General features: G+C 36.0%; 1 protein-coding gene across 1 annotated transcript; it reads right to left on the bottom strand.

Moving 5' to 3' along the window:
- Nucleotides 1-3,162: 3,162 nt before the first annotated feature.
- On the bottom strand, nucleotides 3,163-11,668 carry LOC104116340 (uncharacterized). Its single transcript, XM_009627175.4, has 6 exons — nucleotides 11,446-11,668; nucleotides 11,267-11,340; nucleotides 4,682-4,730; nucleotides 4,458-4,564; nucleotides 4,010-4,086; nucleotides 3,163-3,623 (listed from the first exon to the last, which is right to left on the bottom strand). Exons 1-6 carry the CDS (start codon nucleotides 11,492-11,494, stop codon nucleotides 3,380-3,382), a joined length of 600 nt encoding a protein of 199 aa, XP_009625470.1. The 5' UTR covers nucleotides 11,495-11,668; the 3' UTR covers nucleotides 3,163-3,379.
- Between the last annotated feature and the right edge of the window lie 10,677 nt (nucleotides 11,669-22,345).

Genomic DNA, 22,345 nt, shown 5'->3' with positions numbered 1-22,345 from the left:
TGACTCTTCCTGAGGATAGATAGTGTGACAACCTTATTAAGGAATGAGTCCGCTTTTGTGTTTAGGTAATAATAATAGTAATAGTAATGAATAAAAGTTCTAATCAAGTCGTACTCTAAAAAGAGTTATTCATGCTTCATTTGGCACCAACACACTTAACTACGTGCTTATGGTTTGAAACAAGATTTTTGAAAGAAAATAGCTGTAGTTAGTGACTTTGAGACTCTTGAGTTGATTTTGATAATCATTGAGTGGTTTATTGGATCATAGTGATCGTTAACTTGATTGTGGTTGTTGTAGGCTCCCGACTCTATCCTCTTTTACGGTCTATTTGCATGAGGGGTGAGGTGATTTTTCGTTGCTAGTCCAAGTATCCTTGTGAATGGTCTAGAACTTGCCCCGAAAATGCTTCAAAGCGAAATCCTAAGTCTGCTTGGTTTGGGAGATGATTGTAGGCTTTTCTTGGTCCGATTGAGCTTTCTATTTCCAACCAATGTTGTTATCCCTAGTCAAGCCTCTTTGAGCCTTTGGCCTTTCTTACTTGGTAACCATGCTATAAACCTTTACCCGTTTTGTTGTAATCCTCTCTTGGCACCCGGACCTTTCTTAACACTCTTATGAAATAAGTGGCTTAAGGCATAAGTTTGGGGGGAGAGTTGAGAAGTTTGAAAAAAGGTATCAAGGCACCAAAAAGAGGAAAGAAATGATCTCTATGAAAAGAGAAGGCAAGAAAAGAAAAAGAACAAAAAGAAAATGCCAAAAAGAGAATAAAAAGAGAGTTGATAAAATCAAAAAGAGGCAACTATCGCTAGTATGAGCATCAAGGGAGAAAAAGAATGAAATGAACAAGAAAGAGCGATGTCAAGTCTCTCTAGCCCCTAAAAAAAAGAAAATGCTTCTAAGAGTTGGTAAATGTGAGCTAAGAAATAAAAATGTGGAGTGCTTAAGGAATGATGTAACTACTTACCCATATGGTATCCTACCCTAATCTAAACGCCTTCATTACAACCCGAAAGAAGTCCTACTTGATTTTGAACCGAGTAAGCTTACATTAGTGGTGATCTACATGAGGGGCAAGTCTATGGTACTTGAAGCCTTACTTGTGACATTCTTTTGTGAGACAAGAGTGTACCTTTCGTTGATCTAAAAATTGAGTGTTAACTTTTGAAGTGAGCTTGGCAAATGGAAGGTAGAGGAGGAAGAGTTTGGAGTCCACTGTGATCTACATGATAGAACAAGAGTCCTTGATGAGTAAAGTCAATTCTTGAAGCTCAAATGTCACATTAGAACTATATGTGCATAATATGTGATTTATCACCTTGTTGAAAATGCATGAGTATTGTGGGTAATTGTTGGTCCCAACTGAGTATGAATAGCTTATCATTGACTCTCTGAAATGACCTTTCACTATGAGGAGATGAGAACTAAACTATTTGCTTGAGGACAAGCAAAGCCTTAAGTTTGGGAGAATTGATAAGTGTGGATTTTAACCACTTATTAGTACCTTCTTGCTTTAGTTTTAGTCCGAAAGTGTTGATTTCTGTTCCCAAAACTAATGAAATTGTGCAAATTGCAAGAATATTGGAGAATTGGACTTTAATGAAGAAATCTAACTCAAAAAGGAGTGTTCCGACTCATAAGGCAAGAAATAGCGCAGCAGGCCAAAAGTGCGGTCCGTATAAGTAATTCTGCGGCCACAGAAGAAAGCGCGGGCCGTAGAAGAAAGCGCGGGCCGTAGAAGAAAGCGCGGGTCGTAGAAGAAAGCGCGGACCGCAAAATTCTCTCTACGGCAGCAGATCTGGTGTTGAAGCTCAGATGTTGATTGAAGCAAAGTGCGGACCGCATACAATTTGTGCGGCCGCAAAACATGGCCGCACTGACAAGAATTCAAAAAGTTCAGAGAATGTGCAAAACGACCAAGAGTGAAGCATTGCCAAGAGTACGGACCGCACATGGAATTGTGTGGCCGCAGAAATGAAGTACAGCTGCAGACTAAATTGTGCGGCTGCAGAATCCCTCAACCTGCAGAATCAAGTAAAGTGCGGACCGCACATAGAATTGTGCGGCCGCAGAACCTCCCGAAAGGCATTTTTGTTAGCGAATTTCGGGCCACTATAGATAGACGGGAATCACTTTTTTAAGGCAAGCTTGGTAGTTTTTTTAGCGGTAACCGTTGTAGTTTACTACTTTTGGTAATTTGTGACCATTTTGGATTTAAAAACACATTAGTTTATCATTTTAATTTTGTATTATGGCTTTAATTAATATTTCTTCTTTATTTTCTTCCATTTCTATTATGAGTGGCTAGATATTTTCTAGGGTTGTGACACAACCCTAGTGTGTAAACCTTATGGGTAATTGATCTAATGCTTGTTTATGATTGAGTGTTTGTTATTTAGCCTCGTTCATGATTTAATTAGAGAATTAATGGTTGCAAACATTGATTCATGCCTTTTTGACCTGGTCTTTTACTTGAGAAAGAGGAACCTAGTCTAGGAAAACTTGGCTAACAAGAATTTGGGCTAATTAAGGTTTTGACTAACCTAATTAAAGGGTTTGAACTAGAGATAGGGAAAATCCGACTTGAACTCATATCAACTATTTGACTTGATACTCATTTGCTCTTGAGAAAGCCAAATTGGACAAAAATCACTCTATGATCGAGAGGTATTGAGTACGATTTTGGAGGGGAACTTTCTTAAGGAACTGAAAATTTTCCTATATCAGTGACTAATATATCAAATCAAAGCTTAGTTTCATCAAGAAACTTCACATTCCGAGGGAATATTATAGCTTCTCTCGATTTTCTTCATCATTTGGTGCAGAACAATAATATCTCAACTACGTTAAATTACAACATACTTCTCTCAATTTCTTCCTCATTTAGGTAAATTTAACAACATTCCCCTAACGCACTTAGACTGTAATAGCAGGCACTTTAGTCCAACCATCTTCGGCCCTACATCCCTGTATACGTTCAGGTTCTGAAATATGTAAATGTAACAGTTAAAACGAAAAACTCTTTCTTGCCTTCTATAGTAATTAAGTTGGAGCACAAATAAATACTACTAGTACTAACTTAGGAATGACTTGATGGATAAAGCACTGTCCAAAGCGTTGCAGTACAACCACCAACTAAAATTTTCATCAATATTCACTCTATCAGGTAATTTATGGTGGATTAAGAAGATTTAGGCCTCTATTGCACATGCTCAAAGGCCAGCGGTGTGCATTTAGCTGCTCTTCTGTTATACAATTGCAGTAAAAAGGAGAGCTTTGAAGGATCCTTGATCAGAATGGGCACATAACAACTACTAATGAGATTTGTTGATTTAAACACAATGCTCTAAGCATCAGCATACAAAAACTACATACAAGATCAATCTTCATCTGAGCTCTCATATGCTACTAGCAAGCTTTTCATTGGATTATCTGTCTTTGTTTCATCTCCCATGTCAGCTGATCTAGCTGGCAGGGTCTCTTTCTGCTTCTCCTGATTAGAATCAGCGTTATTACTTGGAGCAGCCTGTGTGCTTGCTGGGGAATTACTCCCATCAGATGCGGTACAAACTTTCTGCTTCTTAGGTTTGACTTCTAAAACCCTTTTTAGTAAATCTTGCTGCCTGTACCATGAGACCAGCAAATCTTAATTTAATTGACTCCCCTTGATTATTTACGCACAATACCAAGTACCAAAAACAACAAAAAGATGGAAATAACAAGGGTGACGTCACAGAAGAAATAAAGTGCAACAACAACAACCCAGTATAATCCCACTAGTGGGGTCTGGGGAAGGTAGTGTGTACGCAGACCTTACACCTACCCTGGGGTAGAGAGGCTGTTTCCGATAGATCCTCCGCTCCCTCCCTCCAAGAACTCCCCACCTTGCTCTTGGGGTGACTCGAACTCACAACCTCTTGGTTGGAATTGGAGGGTGCTTACCACTAGAGCAACCCACTTTTGTCAGAAGAAATAAAGTGCCTAACAGTAAAAAGAGGCAAAAGAATACCTAATCCCACTCTTTGGCTTGGGCTCAACACGAAGCGGCAGGGGAATTGATGCTGGTGAAGAATCAGCAACAGCTTTGTTTAAAATGGTTAAGCATTACACAGAAGATGGAACTGGTTAACTACAACTTGATAACCTTACATTATCTATGTCCTTTTCTTTTGGTTGACAAGTTATCTGTGTCCTATGCTTTCTCAAGCCACAACATCCTATCTGCTGGCAAGGCTAAACTTGATGAGGTAAATCATCAAATCAGCCTTTATAAAGATTATACAAATCAGCCTTTATAATGATTATTTTTTTGAGAAGGTAGCCTTTATAATGATTATACATATTAATGAAACTCATTTGACATCAATTAGCACTTGCAGTCACCATATAATGTTAACATACGAGGGATACACAATGGAATGCGGTAATATCAAAGGAAGAACCAGTAAAAAGGATATCTTGAATGCTTGGAATGCACGTTTTTCGGTACGTCTCAGAAGGCGTTCAGCATCCTCCTCGGCTTCCATCTGCTCCTTTAGATAAAGCAAGTCATCGCTGTCCAAGGCTGCATTGCATAACTTAAACAAGGCTCAGGAAACTATTACACACTTCCATTATATTGATGGATGGATGTACCAAGAAGAAAAAGAGGGGAGGAATTATTTTGAGCAAGAATCTGTACCGCCTCTCCCATGAAGGTAACCTCCGCGTTCCCCAGCAACCTCTTGCATCTGAACATATCAAGCACCCAGTAGGAAAAGCCAAGATCCCTGTCAGGGCATGTTATAAGAAATTGGGGTATTCTGAAGGATACTTTACAATATGATCTAGCCCTGAAATAATGTGATATTACACGCTTTTCCGGAATATCTTAACTTAGAATAACTCACAACCATCAAGCTTTTGTTTTAGTAGTGTTAAACCTGTTTTCAAAGACTATAACTAAATATACTTCAAAAACACCTTATTAAATCCTATTTTTTTGATAGGGTTCCCCTTACCAGTAGTAACTCCGCTGATGTGAGCTTGCTCACTTTGTCGGTCCTATACCCTTATTAAATCCTATTTTTTTGATAGGGTTCCCCTTACCAGTAGTAACTCCGCTGATGTGAGCTTGCTCACTTTGTCGGTCCTATACCCTCATAAAGGAGGAGGGTTGTAGTAGGTTCACAACCAGCGTAAAATATGTCGATTTATGATGAATCTTCACGATTGATGAATAGTGAGGATTCATATAATTGAGACTTAATTGTTTTCGTTGTTGTTTCTTTTACCAGTAGCAGTCTCCCATTGAGTAAAGAAGCCTTCTTCTTGATCAAAACAACTTCTATAAGTTCCTTATAAGCCTAACAAGAGGAAGGATAGGGTAGCAAATAAAAAGAGCAGTTACAAGAGCCCTTATTGGCAAGAAAATAAGGAATAGAAAACTGGAGTGGTCGCAAGCTCAGTCAGTTTTCTCAACACATTCAGAATTCAAAAAGGGGAAGTTAATTTTTTCTTTTTCTTTTGATAGCTAGGACATGAGGAAGAATTTTTATTTCTCCGACATGGTACCCCCTCCCCCCCCCAAAAACTCTGTGGCAAATGTGAAGAAATCACTTAGGTTGAGACAAATTTCTTGCCTCTTAGTTGGAGTGGAGTGCTCTTGCCCCAGGGGCAAAACCACACTTGAGAGAATAAATCCTATTTTAGCTTTGCGGAAGTAAATTATTTAACAGCCCCATCATTTCATCAAACAAAGAAAATGAAGAAAGACTTGTTGATTCGAGCAAATAGACGAATTCATGGATGACCTCTTCAAATATCAGATTATGGTTGAGAACATGGGGCCCAAACAGGATTTTTCCTTTAAAATTAACTAAACATTTGCGATTATTATCTATAGTTCTCAATCCACTACAAACATCTCCTCCTGGATATCATCTATTTCACAATGTGGATGAAAAGGCATATACAGCTAATGGCCAATGAGTTTTATGAGATAATAAATAGTCAGTATGAACTAACGGTGTAAAAAATGATTTAAACAATCAAGTCACTTAAAAGATAATTGCAGGTAATTCCATTTTATACTAGCATTGATTGTTGTGATATTTTCAAAATTAGACAAATGTCCTTCCAAGTGGCAATGGAGAAATGAGTGTGGCAATATCATGGAAAATCCAAGACAACAAGAGTTATACACTTGTCATGCTTCAAACCTCTCTTAAAGCCTATAAATAGGCATAACTTAGGCACATCAACCATCAACAACTTTCCTTTGCTTTTTTGTTCTTCACTAGCTTCCCTTTGTTGTCTTTCCTTCTCAAAATTTAGTAGTCTATTTTCTTTTGTTCCCCTCTTTTAAATAGTTGGGTTTGTAATTTAATATTTTGTATTGTAGGGAAATAACACGAGAAAAGTATTAATATTATTTGTGAGCGAAAATACAACAATTGGCTTGAGTCGTGCTAGGCACTGTCCTAAGAAACTATTTCAGTAATGTGAAATGTTTCCCCAAGATTAAACAAACCTACCTCTATATAATAGGATACAGGAATATTAATAATAAATCCAGCAAGTTGGAAGAGAAAGGGCAACTAATATCTTATGCCAATTAAAATATTTTAGAAGGAGAAGGACGTATAGGAGGAAAAGAAGATAGAAGAATTTCTTCTTTTGCTAATGATTACTAATGATGAGCTCTTCTTGGTATTTTGGATGATGGAAGAATGATGGCCTAATCATGGCTATATGTAGGCCTAAGAAAAGCTTCTGCACAAGATAAGTGTTTTACTTACTTTTCAAATTTCCTTCGTGCAAGATGCCAAAACATCTTATGCAAAATGCCACTTGGCTTAGTAAGGCCATTTGTCAAACAATCTTTTAAAATAATGCCACATGTAAAAAGTCTTTTGACACATTACCAACAATCCCTCACATTAAAAAACTTTTTTGTTTAGGAATACAGAGTAGGAAAGAGTAAGACTTGCTGGAGTACTTTTAGCTTCAGCACACATTTCACACTTGTCAATATTATTTGAGTCTAAATCGGATATTAATCCTAGCGACTGCATTTTCTTTATATATGCGACATTAACATGTCCTAGTCTAGCATGCCATAAAGAAATAGACTCCACCATATAAGCAGAAGAAGATGCATTTTCATTTCTAGTATCAGAAATATTAACCACAAATAAACCATGACTAGAGGTAGTAAAAGGTATTATGTGACATTTATTAATGATTTTTCCAGATATACTAAGTCGTATTTTCTTAGAAATAAATATGATGCCTTTAATGCTTTTATTTCTTATAAAACTGAGGTTGAAAATCAACTTAGTAGAAAAATTAAGAGAATTAGATCTAATAGAGGTGGAGAATATTTTTCTTTGAATAATTTTTGTGAAAAAGAAGGAATAATTCATGAAGTATCTCCGCCTTATTCACCTGAGTCAAATGGAGTAGCTGAAAGGAAAAATAGAACATTGAAAGAGATGATGAATTCCATATTAGTTAGTTCTAATGCACATGATAATTTGTGGGGTGAAACTATATTATCTGCATGTCACTTACAAAATAGAATACCACATAAAAGAACTAGCAAAACTCCTTATGAATTGTTAAAGGGTTATAAACCTAACATGAAATATGTGTGGGATGCCTTGCTAAAGTCCTATTGCCTGAACCTAAAAAGAGAAAAATAGGTTCTAAAACTACAGATTGTATGCTTATTGGATATGTTGAACATAGTGTTGCATATAGATTTCTTGTTTTAAAAAGTAATGTGCTTGATTGCAATACTATAATTGAGACAAAGAATGTTGAGTTCTTTGAATATATTTATCCATTGTTTGATAAAATTTCTCATAGTTCTTTGAATATATTTATCCACTGTCTGATAAAATTTCTCATACACCTGTTGAAACAAATAATGAAAGTACCTCTAACGAGGAACTGAGAACGAGCAAATGGCCTAGGAAAGAATATTTTTCTTATGAAAATGATTTTCAAACTTTTCTTGTCGATAATGAACCATCAAATTATTTTGAAGCTATATCTTCTTCAGAAGCTAATTATTGGAAAGAGGCAATAAAAGTTGAAATTAATTCTATTTTGAAAAATAAAACATGAATTTTAACAGATTTACCTCCGGGTGCAAAGCCTATTGGTTGTAAATAGATTTTCAAAAAGAAATTTAATCCGGATGGATCTTTAGATAAATATAAAGCTCGGTTAGTAGCAAAAGGATTTTCTCAAAAACAAAATATAGATTATTTTGATACATTTACACCAGTTACTAGAATTTCCTCTATTCAAGTTTTAGTTGCCTTAGCTTCAATCCATAAGCTTTGTATCCATTAAATGGATGTAAAACAACTTTTTTAAATGGTTATTTAGGAGAAGAAATTTATATGGTTCAACCTGAAGGCTGTGTCATTCCAGGACAAAAAATAAAGTTTGTAAATTAATTAAATCTCTTTATGGCCTTAAACAAGCTTCTAAGCAGTGATATGAGAAATTTGATCAAGTCTTACTGAGAGACGATTTTTCTTCAGTTGAGGTGGATAAATATATTTATACAAAAGTAGTAGACAATGATTATGTGATAATATGTCTATATGTTGTTGACATGCTTATATTTGGTACAAGTTTAAATATTGTGCAAAGTACTAAATTATTTTGTCTGCTAATTTTGATATGAAAGATCTGGGTGAAGTAAATACAATATTAGGAGTTAAAGTTATAAGGAGTGAAGATGGAATAACGTTATCACAAGAACATTATGTTGAGAGACTTCTTAAGAAGTTTGAATATTTTAATGTCACATCTGTGAGCACTCCTTTTGATGCTAACTCTCATTTGAAAAAGAATAATGGTGACTCAGTTGCTCATTATGCTCGGGAGTCTGACGTATTTAATAAATTTTACAAGACCCGATATAGCCTATGTTGTGTGTAGACTGAGTAGATATACTCATAATCCCAACAGAGAGCATTGGTCTGCATTAGCTAGACTAATGAAATATTTGAGAGGAACCATGAATTATAGTATCCTATATAGTGGATTTCCTTCTACTTTAGAAGGGTACAATGATGCAAACTGGATCTCTGATTCAGATAAGACAAAATCCACTAGTAGTTATGTATTCACTCTTGGCGGTGGTACAAAATCGTGGAATTCAGCTAAACAGACGATCATAGCTAGATCGACTATGGAATCAGAGTTTGTAGCTCTGCAGTTAGCTGGTTCTGAGGTCGAGTGGCTAAGAAACTTCTTAGCTAATATTCCTTTAATAAAGGGCGTACTGCCTCCTGTGTTTATGCATTGTGATTGTCATGCGGCAATAGTTATTGCAAAGAACAGAGTTGTGAAAAGCGGTCGCTTCCTCGCTTAAAGCGAGAAGCGAAGCGAGGCAACCCACTCACCGCTTCTGCTATCTGAAGCGTAGCAGGTATGAAAAAGCGGTCGCTTCTCACTAAAGAGCGAGAAGCGACGATGCGAAGCGAGGCGACTGAAGCGAGCGCTTCTCTGTTTTAAAGGGCTGCCTAATTAAAATAGTTGTTCTTTTATTAAAACATATCACCAGCACTCCAACAGCAACAGAGAAAGAAAGAGGCGACTAGGGTTCCAAGTTTTCTACACTTTTCAACTTCAAAATCATCTCCGGGTATGTGATTTCTTCTTCCTCCTCCTTCTCCTCCTTCTTCTTCCTCTTCTTTTTCTTTTTCTTTCACTGTTTCAGCGTCCAAAAAGCAACAAAATGCTGGCGAAATTTTTTTTTCCTTTCAGTTCTTCTTTCTCATTCTTCTTTATTTTCTTGCACTGTTTTTTCGTTTGAAATGCTGCCCATTTTTTTACTGAAATGGTATACTGCCCTTACTCTTATTTTTATATCATTTATTCTTAGTTCTTATTGCCCTTCCCTTCAGTATTTTATTTTTTAAATTCCGCTTCACTTCAAAAAAGTGAGCGCTTCGCTTCGCGCTTTAAGCGAAAAGGGGGTTGTCGCTTTTCCTCGCTTCACGCTCTTCACAACACTGACAAAGAATAAATCTTATAATTGTAAAAGTAGACACATGAAATTGAGACATGATGTCATAAAACAGTTGTTGAGAGATGGAATAATTTCCATTGACTATGTGAAGCCAGAGATAAATTTGGCCGATCCTCTGACTAAACCTGTGGGAAGAAAATTAATTCTTCAAACCTCAAGAGAGATGGGGTTAAGGCCGACATGTTGTCAATAGAGATGGTAACCCAACCTATGTGATTGGAGATCCCATGAAGTAGGTTCATATGGGTAATAACAAGTTGATATTGACACTGAAGCACTAAAAGAGAGTGTTTGACTGCTACTAATTGAGAGGTTGAGTTATAACTCTTAATGAATTCATATTTCTTATGGGTGATGTATTTAAAAGCAGCATACATTTGATGAATTCACCTGTATGAGAGTGGAGTGGGGCCGCTCCTATGAGATTTTGGTCTAGTCTATAGAGCTCTCATGAATTACCAGGCACGCGCGTGGCCTAGTGGCACAAAACCGCGTTGAACAGCAAAATTGTGAGGGTCGAAATGTGATGGTCGAAATGTGATTGATAATAAAAATTATTGGTTCATAGAAATATTATATTTCACCAGTAATTCTGTGAGTTAAGTTTTATTGGTCTAAGTTTGGTTCATAGTCCAGAAGACACCAAACCTATTACATTTAGACCATGCAAATCCAGCAAGTCTTACTCTTTCCTACTCTGTATTCCTAAACAAAAAGTCTTTTGATGTGGGGGATTGTTGATAATTGTTGGTAATGTGTCAAAAGACTTTTTACATGTGGCATTGTTTTAAAAGATTATTTGACAAATGGCCTTAATAAGCCTAGTGGCATTTTGCATGAGATGTTATGACATCTTGCATAAAAGGAAATTTGACAAGTAAAACACTTGTCTTGTGCAGAAGTTTTCCTTAAGCCTATATATAGCCATGATTAGGCCATCATTCTTTCGTCATCCCAAAAATCAAGAAGAGCTCATCATTAGTAATCATTAGCAAAAGAAGAAATTCTGTTAACTTCTTTCCCTCCTACACGTCCATTCTCCTTCTAAAATATTTTAATTGGCATAAGATATTAGTTGCTCTTTCCCTTCCAACTTGCTAGATTTATTATTAATATTTTGTTGATTCCTGTAGAAGGAAGTCAAATCAGAGGCAAAATTTGTTGGCTCCTGATTAAATATTGGAGCGTGTTAAATCCGTATATAAAGTTGGAGAAACGGGATTCGCTAACCTTTGAAACCATGCGTTGGAAAGTGATTTCCTCGTCATCTATCCTGTCTCCCTTTCCTTTCCCGAATTTCTTATCTGCAAAATTTGTTCGCATTTACAGGTTAACTAACCCTAAAGAGTAAACGAATACCAAAAAAGCTAGCTACAACCAAATGCGTGTGGCCAGTTGTGGGATAATACCTTTAGGATCGGTGAGATTGGTGTATTCTCGAACTTCTCTGCCAGCCATGGCTTCAGTCAGGTTGATTAGAAATTGCTTGCTATGTGCAGATGGATACGATTATTTGCTCGAGAAGTGTTCTTCGGTTTAGGGCTTTCTTTCGCATTCGGGTCTTTTCTCTTTCCCTCTTTGTGAATTTATCCTCTTTTTAGATGCGGATCAAACGGTCCTTGGTCCTATGAAGCTGGGCTATTTATTTAGTGAAACAAAAAATTGCATAAATATATAAGGTGCGTGCTCTTTTAGGAGGGTTAATCCATGTACGAAAACCAATACTCATCCCGTTTCATTTTATGCGAACATATTTCTTTTTTAATCCGTACCAAAAAAAATAATATATTTTCTTATTTAAAAATAATTTAACTTTATGGAATAATTTATAGTCACACAAAATATATGTGACTCATTTTATACCACAAGTTTAAAAGTCTTCTTTTTTTTCTTAAATTTCATGTCAAATCAAATGGGTTCACATAAATTAAAACGGAGGGAGTATAATTTAATACATTATTTGGTCAAGGAAAATCAATTTCCGTATAAAATTTAACACAACATATACCATGTTTTGTTAGTTTTTTGGTTATTCGTACATAATATATGTATAAGTTAACGAGGAAATTTGTGTATTATTTTATACAGGATAGAACATTTAAAATAAAAATATATGTATTAAATAATAAATCTATTAAAAATTAAATGCCAAATATACCCTTTCACTTTAAGTTTAGAATTTCTTTCCCTTTCACTGGGAGCCTGATATCTGAGTTCACAAAGATGCTAAAGAACCTACTTCTCATTATCCGTATTTACACATTATAAACTATTTATAGGTGATACACACAAACCGCAAAATTGCTAGCTTATGATTTCCATATTATATGTGTTAGTTACTGGAGAAACAAATAGTACTTTAATTTTCTTAAGGACAACACGAATATTTTAGTCCATTCTTTTAAATGTGACCCAAGTATCTTTTTTGGAAAACCAAATATTACGCTCAAATTTTGTGAGTGAATAAGCTAATGAATTTCAATCAAAAGCCAAAATTGTCTCTGTGTCAACAGCGTCGAGCTTATAGGGTACCTCCTAAAATAATTGCTTACAACTCTGTGTTCATCCAAAATCTGTAAGGGGACATCAGGGATTTGAAATTGTTAAAAGAGTTGAGTAAATGAAAAATTCAATGGAGGTTCACACCAGAGAGAAAGATGTCTATGAGATAAAGCTTTGCAAAGAAAAATTACAAACTAAAGATGGTTAAGGTGTAATACTAAATAAATATTTTCTAAACAAACAAAAGAAAAGATATATCTTAAATTTTATAATATATAGTAGTTTTTAATACAACAAACTAAACATTCAAAAAGAATTAATCTCTCCATAACTAAGATTTGTATAACTAATATTTGCATAACTAAAACATGTATAACCAGTCTGTGCATAACTTATCTCTATACCAAACGATCCCTAAGAGCTAGTCTTGAATTTTTGTCCCCCAACTTGTCTTATGTGCATTTTTTTTGTTCTCGCTTGCCCCATTGGTTAATTCTTAATGTCAAAATTCAAAAATTTTATCTCATGGTCAAACCTTTTTAAACTTAAAGGTTTGTAGGTAAGCGGGGTCAAAAGTTCAAGATCGTCCACTTTCATGGTCATTTTTATAAATCACCCAAGAAAAAAAAAAAAGGGTGATTAGCACAAATAGGCTGATTTAGGGCAACTCTTTATATTTGTCCCCATTTAAGAAATTTGTGTCTCGCGCTACAATTCTCGAAGAATGAAAATTTATGCTTTCACAAGTTATATCAGCTCAGAGCACAAATTTTACAATTTTCGCTTCTACAAATCTTGTAATTTTTTTACAAATCTTGTATTGTTCACAAGTTATAGCATACGGAGTTACGGACAACATAGGTACAAATAGCTTACAAGTTTTGCCCCGCTCATAAGTTCTGGCAGATAGGTAAAACTTGCAAGTATTTATTAATCATTCACAAGTTTTGAAAACTAATGTGAATATTTAGGTGTCCCGAATGCAAGACCCAAAAATAGTGTGCAAGTATAAATAGTTAGGAATAGTAGAAAAAAAATAGTTTAAGATCAAGAAGGGAGGTTCTGTTAGTAAACTATATTCAAAACCAAAAAATCAGAGAAGCAAAGAAATGTTAGTTCAATAAACAAAATAGAAAATAATTCTGAGCCCACAAATTATTTGTGTGTCCTTAAAAAATTTAGTTCCTTCACTTTTGCCCAAGGTTTTTGGAATAACACTTCCAAGGATAGAACAAAATAACTATTTTGTGATAGCGTCACTACAAATCACAGAACTTCAGCGAACTCAACAAACGGAGCAAATCATACTTGACACTTATGTTTATTTAAAAAAATAATGCAATAATGCAAAGAAGAGAGGAGAAGTTTTCAGATGTTTCTGTGTGTAAAAATGAGGTCAAGCCTCGAAATTTAGAGACAATGAAAGGGTGAGATTAAGAGGTGCAATACAAGAGATACCTCTTCCATTTCCCATTCAAACTCTTTAGAAAAAAGTCAATAATCCCCCACATAAATGGGGAATGGCCATATGCATGAAAACTGTGTGATTTGCAAGCAAGGATTAATCGCATCTGGATAAGTAGATTTCTCTTTAAATTTTTCGTAGTGAACTTATGTCGGATATACTCGATCAATCAGTAGATTTGTGTCACGACCCAAAATTCGCATGTTGTGATGGCGCCTATCTCAATACTAGGCAAGACGACAACCTCAATAAAATCATAATTTCTTTTAAGTTTGAAAACATAATATTTGAATTCCATAGAAAATCTCACAAACTACTGGCATAAAATACATTCTCAAAATTCGGTGTCACTCAGTACATGAGCATCTGAATGATAACAAAGTCTGACCGATAAAAATACTGTCTGAAAATATAAAATAGTACAATAAATGAAAGGAAGAGAGTCAAGGTCAGCGGATGCCAAGCAACTACTTGATCGTCTCCAACTGATAACACTCTGAGATCTAACAGTCGTCGTATCCGGAAGCACCTGAATTTGCACACGAGGTGCAAGGTGTATTATGAGTACAACCAACTCAGCAAGTAACAATACTAAATAAAGAACTGAAAGTAGTGACGAGCTTCACAGCTAAGTCCAATTACAGTAATTCCCAACATAAGAAAGTAGGCATGCTTTCAAGTTCGACAATAAAGGCCAACACAGTAATTTCATGTCAAGTTCAACTGAAACAGAAGATAATATCTCTTAGAAATTTCCAAAACAATGATATATGACAAATGTAGTACAACAATAATGAAATCAATGCATCCTCTCAGAGCAACAGTCACTCAGTCCCCCCACTCGCTCAACACTCGGCACTCGCACTAAGTAGGTACCTGCACTCATTAGGGGTGTGTACAGACTCCGGAGGGGCTCCTTCATCCCAAGCGCTATAATCCGCACGGACAACTCACGTGCTATAGTATCAATATCTGGATTTGCATGGATAACTCACGTGCTGCACGGACAATCCACGTGCTTAGTATAATATCTGGATCCGCACGGATAACTCACGTGCTGCACGGATAACTCACATACTATAGTATAATATCTGGATCCGCACGGATAACTCACGTGCTATAGTATCAATATCTCACAATCAGGCCCTCGGCCCCACTCAGTCATAAATCTCTCCAGTCTTTCGGGCTCTCAGAAATCATGAACATCAGCCCCAATAGACTAGGCTCGAATTTTAGTTCCAGGAGTTGGAATAGGTCTGTTATATCATTTATGACTTGTGTGCAAAATTTAAGGTCAATCGGAGTTGGTTTGGTGTGTTTCGGTATTGGTTTTAGAAGTTGGAAGTTCAATAGTTCATTAGGCTTGAATTAGGTGCTATTCGTGATTTCGATGTTGTTTGATATCATTTGAGGCTTCGGCTAAGTTCGTATCATGTTTTAGAATCTGTTGGTATGTTCAGACGGGGTGTCCGGGGCCTCGAGGGTGATTCGGACGAAGTTCGACTTCATGTTGTCCTTATAGAACTGTTGATAAGGTGTCTAGTGTTGTCTTCATCGCGTTCGCGACATGGAGATCGCGTTCGTATAGAGTTGTTCAGGGGCAGGAGGTTTTGTTCTTCGCGTTCGTGAAAGTCTAGTGGGTCTGTTCATCATGATCGTGAGAGGGGTTTCACGTTCGCGTAGAAGGATGAGGCCGGCTTGGGCACCATGCATTTAGCCTTTGCGTTCGCAACATGTATATTGCATTCGCGTAAGAGGATTCTTCAGCTGGAATATTTTGTGCTTCACGAACGCGAGGCATTTTCCGTGTTTGTAAAGGAGGAGCACCTGGGCAGATTTAAAAATCCTAAATCATGGGTTAGAGTATTATTTTCATATTTTGACTTGTGGAGCTCGGTTAAGGGTGATTTTTGTGAGGGATTTCACTACAATTCAAGAGGTAAGCAACGTTTGATCACTTTTGTCTATTTATATTGAATACCCATTGATTTTCCCACCTACATTATGTGTTTTTAGGTGAAATTTTGGGAATTTTGGACTAGGTATTGGAGAGTAAGATTTGGGGATTTGAAGGTCAATTTGTGGTTGGAATTAGATGATTTTAGTATGGTTGGACTCGTAATTAAATGGGTATTCGGATTTTATAAATTTTGCCGGGTTCCGAGGCGTGGGCTTAGGGTTGACTTTTTGAATTTGGTTAAAGAACTTAGCTTTATCATATGGGATCGATTCTTATAGCTTGTATTGATTATATTAAGTTATTTGTGACTAGATTCAAGTCGTTCGGAGGTCGATTTGCAGGGCAAGGGTTTGCTGGAGCATTGAGTTGCGTATTTTGAGGTAAGTAACATTTCTAAACTTGGAACTGAGAGTATAAATCCCTGAAAAATGTGTTATGTGGGTTGTTTTGAGGTGACGCACATGCTAGGTGACGGGTGTATGGGCGGGCACCGTGGTAATCATAATCCGGGTGGATTTTTATATTGTGTTAATATCTAGTCTTGTTTTATCCATGTAATTTCTACGTGTTATAGTAATTGAGTTGTGATTCATGTTAGAAATTATGTTTAGGCTATGTGCATATTCTATTAGGACCCACTAAGGTTATTTCTACTGTTGAGTTATTTGCTTAAACTGCAATTATGTACTGATTCATGTTTATTCATTTGCATATCACCTCTCAGTCGCTGTTATTATTCACTGTTACATCATGTTATCATTATTTGGGCTAAGTAGTATGAGACTTGTGAGCCCGTGAGACTGGAGAGATTGATGATTAAGCTGCCTAAGAGCCGGATTGTGAGTGATATTGTGGATCGGGCTGCACGCTGCAGCAAGCCTTATTGGCTTTATTTATTATTGTGGATCGGGTTGCACACCGCAACAGGCCTTATAGGATTTATATTAGCGCTTGGGTAGGATCCGCCCCTCTGGAGTTTGACACACCAGCAGTGAGCGTAGGCACAATGATTTATATATACGTGCTTTCGTGAGGGGCATTGGTTCCAAGCACCGGTACAGTGCTGAGTAATTGTGTGTGATGAATGGGAATTTGAGATAGACAATTTGAGTACTCTGAGACTGTGAGTACCTGGGATTATCACTATGATACATTACATTTGACATGCATATTTGACATGTAGGCACAGAGACGTAACATTCCTCATGCTAGTTGTACTTGGCATATTTCTATCAGTGTTGGGCTTAAATTATTGAACTAGAAAGCATGACTAAATTTCTGTAATGTGAACGAGTTGAATATGGAAGTTTCTCTGAGATATTACTATCATTCTCTTTCCTATAACTATGTTGTTGTTATTTTGGTTCTAACTGTATCCTTCTGAGCTCATCACTTCTTTCAGTCCAAGGTTAGTCTTGTTACTTATTGAGTACATTGGGCTGGTTGTACTCATACTACACTCTGCACTTCGTGTGCAGATCCAGGTACATCTGGATGCGGTGATTGCTAGAGTGGTGCTAGTACCTGTTTGGAGACTTTGAGGTAGCTGCTATGAACCCCACAGACCTTGACTCTCCTTCCTTTAATTTTTATTCAGTACTATTCTATTTTCTTAGACAATTGTACTAGAGTTTCAGACTATGTTGACACTTAGCAGCTCATGTACTCGGTGACACCAGGATTTTGGGTTAGTTTTAGTAGAGTTACAGTTGTGTTTATCAGATATTTATGAGACTTTCAACTGTTAAGCTTATTAAATCATGTTTTAAATTCAAATGTGTAGTTTTTATGTGATTGTCGGCTTGCCTAGTAATGTGCTAGGTGTCGTCACGACAAGTTGGAATTTTGGATCGTGACACTAGATCTTGGGATCTCCAGTCTTCTACGTAAAGTTACCGCCATAGTGACTTGTCCTCGGCCATAGTCCCATTTCCTTAGATGACTTTTCAACCGCCTCTCTAGTTATGCCTTTTGTAAGCGGACCCGACACATTATCTTTTGACTTTACATAATCAATTGTGATAATTCCACTAGAGAGTAGTTGTCTAACGATATTATATCTTCGTCGTATGTGACGAGATTTTCCGTTATACATAATGCTCCCAACCCTTCCTATTGCCGCTTGACTATCACAATATTTGCATATAGGTGCCAACCGTTTGGGCCAAAATAGAATATTTTTAAAAAAATTACGGAGCCATTCAGCTTCTTCACCTGCCTTGTCTAAAGTGATGAACTCAGACACTATTGTAGAGTGGGTGATGCATGTCTGTTTGAATGACTTCCAAGACACTGATCCTCCATCAATAGTAAAAATATATCCACTAGTGGATTTTGTTTCAGTTGATCCGATGATTTAGTTTGTATCACTATAGCCCTCAATAACCGCGTGATAATTATTATAATGCAATGCATAGTCTTAGGTATATTTCAAATAACCCAAAACTCGTTTCATTGCTATCGAATGAGCTTGATCAGGTTTACTTGTGTATCAACTAAGTTTACTTATCGCATAAGCTATATCAGGTTGTGTACAATTCATAATATACATCAAACTTTCCAAAACTCGAGCATATTCCAATTGAGACTTGCTTTGACCTTTATTCTTTACAAGAGTATGGTTTAAATCAACTGGCGTTCTTGCAACTTTAAAGTCCAAATATTTAAAATTTTCAAGTACCATTTTAATATAATGACATTGAGACAATTCTTGACCTGAGTTTTAAGGATCTTAATTCCCAAAATTAAATCGACAACTCCTAAGTCTTTCATATCAAATTTACTAATAAGCATGTGCTTAGTAGCATTTATGTTAGCAATGTTGTTACTCATTATCAACATATCATCCACATACAAACAAACAACGACTATTTAATTTAGAGTGTCTTAATGTAAACACATTTGTCACACTCATTGATCTTGAAACCATTTGGCAACATTGTTTGGTCAAATTTCGCATGCCATTATTTTGGTGCTTGTTTTAGTCTGTAAAATGACTTAACAAGTCGGCACGCCTTCTTTTCTTTTCCGGGAATTACGAACCCTTCAAGTTGTTCCATATAAATTTCTTTCTCCAAAATCTCCATTTAAGAAGACCGTCTTCACATCCATCTGATCGATTTCAAGGCCATACATGGTGGCTAACGCTATTAACACCCGAATAGATATAATTCTCGTTACCGGCGAGTATGTGTCAAAGTAATCAAGACCTTCTCATTGTCTAAATCCTTTGACAACTAATCTTGACTTATATTTGTCAATAGTACCATTAGCTTTTATTTTACTTATGAAAATCCACTTAGAACCCAAAGGTTTATTTTCTGGAGGAAGATCAACACATTCCCAAGTATGATTACTTAATATGGATTCTATCTCACTATTGACTGCCTCTTTCCAATATTATGCTTCCGAGGAAGACATTTCTTCTTTAAATGTTTGAGGCTCATTTTCCAACAAGAATGTCAGAGAATCTGGTCCAATGGAAAGTAGTTGTCTTTTGACGTTTACTACCTCTTGGATTTTCCTCATTAAATGTACTTTCCTTTGCTTCTTCCCGAGGTCGCTTAGAATTTTCACTAGACGACTCACATTCCTTTTTATACGGATAAATATTTTCAAAGAATTCATCATTATCTGATTCGATTACCGTATTAATATGAATGTCGGGATTTTCTGATTTTTGAACCAGAAACTATATGCCTTACTATTTGTTGCATATCCTATGAAAACTCAATCAACGGTTTTCGATCCAATATTTTTACCTTTTTGGGTTTAGGAACTTGCAATCTAGTCAAACACCCCCACACTTTAAAATATTTTAAGTAGAGTTTTCTTTCGTTCTATTTTTCATATGGAATGGATTGTGTTTTGCTTTGAGGAACTCAATTGAATATTCGGTTAGTTGTAAGAATAGCTTTCCCCCACAAGTTCTAAGATAAATTAGAACTTATTAACAGTGCATTCATCATCTCTTTTAATATTCTATTCTTTATTTCCGCAATTTCATTAGATTGCGGTGAGTAAGGGGTTGTTCTTTGGTGAATAATGTCATATTCCAAATATATTTCTTCAAAAGGAGATTCATATTTGCCACCCCTATCACTTTGTAGAGCCAACACAAGAATTGTCATTTGTGTCGCAACAAAACCAGAATTAATAAACGCCGAGTTTTTAATCTTCAAAGTGAGTAATATCTGACACAACTAGATTTAATAAGCGATAGAATTTTTAATCTTCAAACTGAGTAATAAAATGGAGTAAAAAATTACTAAGATTTTAATATCCGATAAATAAGTATAAAGCCATGAAGACTTTAATCTCAACGAACGAGTAGAAAATCATGCAGATTTTATTCTCGAAGCAGGAGTAAAAAATCACAAAAGATTTTAGTCTCCATAGTAGAAAATCATGAAGATTTTAATCTCCATAACATAGGATAAAAATTACAAGTGTTTTAACTTTTTTTAAAATGGCTTTCCAACTAAACCATCATAATACTTAAATAGTTTGATCTTTTACTCTAATAAAACAAATATACGTACATCTTTACATATATTATATTCATGATCTCAAGAATACTTCAAGTATTACTGTAAGCCTAATTCATGTCTTACTTCCTTGAAGAAACCATGCATGCTACCAAATTGTATATAAAGTACTAACAATTTATTTTTTTGGTCAAAGGAATAACACACAAACACATGTTATGCTTAATCATGCATATAAATCTAGATTTGTAATATGATATCATCGCATAATAAACACCTACCCTTACATTTGTAGAAGCAAGATATCATAAATCACAAAAGGGTAGAAAAATTAAACATAAATAGAGTAAAGAAATTAGAACCCGATATATTGTCACTTTCTTCTTAAATAGTCACCTTGAATTTCACATCTTCTTTGCTGCAATTCCGAAAAGTAAAATTCTATGTCTCTAGATTCCCTTTCGAACTCAAGATATATTTGGGTTTGTTTCTTCAATTCCACATCAGAATGTATAATGACTCGGCCAGTCATTTTATGTATTGTAGACCCATCTTGTTCTTCTATTTATCGCTCTTTCTATGATAATTTATGGTTATGTGACTTGTCGGAGTGGTTGGATTATTTCCGGGAGAAGTTTTGGAGTGAATTGGGATACCTAGTCCGAATATTGGAAGCTTAAGTTAAAAGAGTTTACCGGACTTTGACTTTTATATAAACGACTCCGAAATAGAGTTTGAATGATTTCGATAGATTCATATGGTGATTTTGGACTTAGAAGTATGTCTGAATATTGATTTGGAGGACTATAGGTTGTTTTGGCTTGAATTGGCGAAAGTTGAAGGTTTGGAAGGTTGAGAAGTTTGACCGAGAGTTGACTTTATTGATATCGGGTTTGAATTTTTTTCGGGAGTTGGAATAAGTCTGTTGTGTCATTTATGACTTGTGTGCAAACTTTGAGGTCAATCGTAGTTGGTTTGGTATGATTCAACTTTAGTTTTAGAAGTTGAAAGTTCATTAGTTCATTAGGCTTGAATTGGGGTACGATTCGTGATTTCGATATTGTTTGATGTGATTTGAGGCTTTGACTAAGTTTGTATCGTGTTTTAGAACCTGTTAGTATGTTTGGATGGGGTCCCAGGGATCTCGGGAGTGATCCGGATCAAGTTCGGCTTCATTTTAGGACTTTGTTGGACTCCTAATTTTCTGGTATCTGGTTTCCTCTTCCGCGATCGCGAAGTGTAACAGCCTGACTGCTTGTTTTGAGCATTTGCATTTTATTCAGCTATTTGAAGTCTTGAGTAGCTTCATATGATGTATTATGACTTGTGTGAATCGTCGGTTTTGGTTTTCAGGGATTGGAAATTGATTTTGAAGAATGAATCTCATGTCAGAGGCTTTAAGTTGGAAGAGTTGATCAAGTTTGACTTTTGTATATTTTGCCTCGGATCGGAGTTTTGATAGTTTTGTTAGGTCTGGATGGTGATTTTGGACTTAGACATATGCACATATTTGCATTTGAATGTTTCTTGTAGGTTTTGGCTTTAATTGGTGAAAGTTGGCAATTTGAAGGGTTGGAAAGTTCTTAGGTTTGAGCGGGAGTCGACTTTGCTATATTGGGTTCAGATTGTGGTTCCGAGAATTTGAATAGCTTCGTTATGTTATTTGGGACTTGTGCGCAAAATTTGAGGTCATTCTGGGTTGATTGGATATGGTTCAACACGAGTTTTGAAAGTTGAAAGTTCGAAAGTTCATTAAGTCTGATTTGAGATGCGATTTATGGTTTCGATGTAGTTATGTGTGATTTGAGACCTTGAGTAGGTCCGTGTTATGTTTTGGGACTTATTGGTATATTCGGACGGGGTCCCAAGGGGCTTGGATAAGTTTCAGACGGTTT

Source organism: Nicotiana tomentosiformis, chromosome 6, assembly GCF_000390325.3.
Source record: "Nicotiana tomentosiformis chromosome 6, ASM39032v3, whole genome shotgun sequence".
Lineage (NCBI taxonomy): Eukaryota > Viridiplantae > Streptophyta > Magnoliopsida > Solanales > Solanaceae > Nicotiana > Nicotiana tomentosiformis.
The sequence above is the reverse complement of the archived record's forward strand: the minus strand, read 5'-3'. Positions and strand labels throughout refer to the sequence as shown.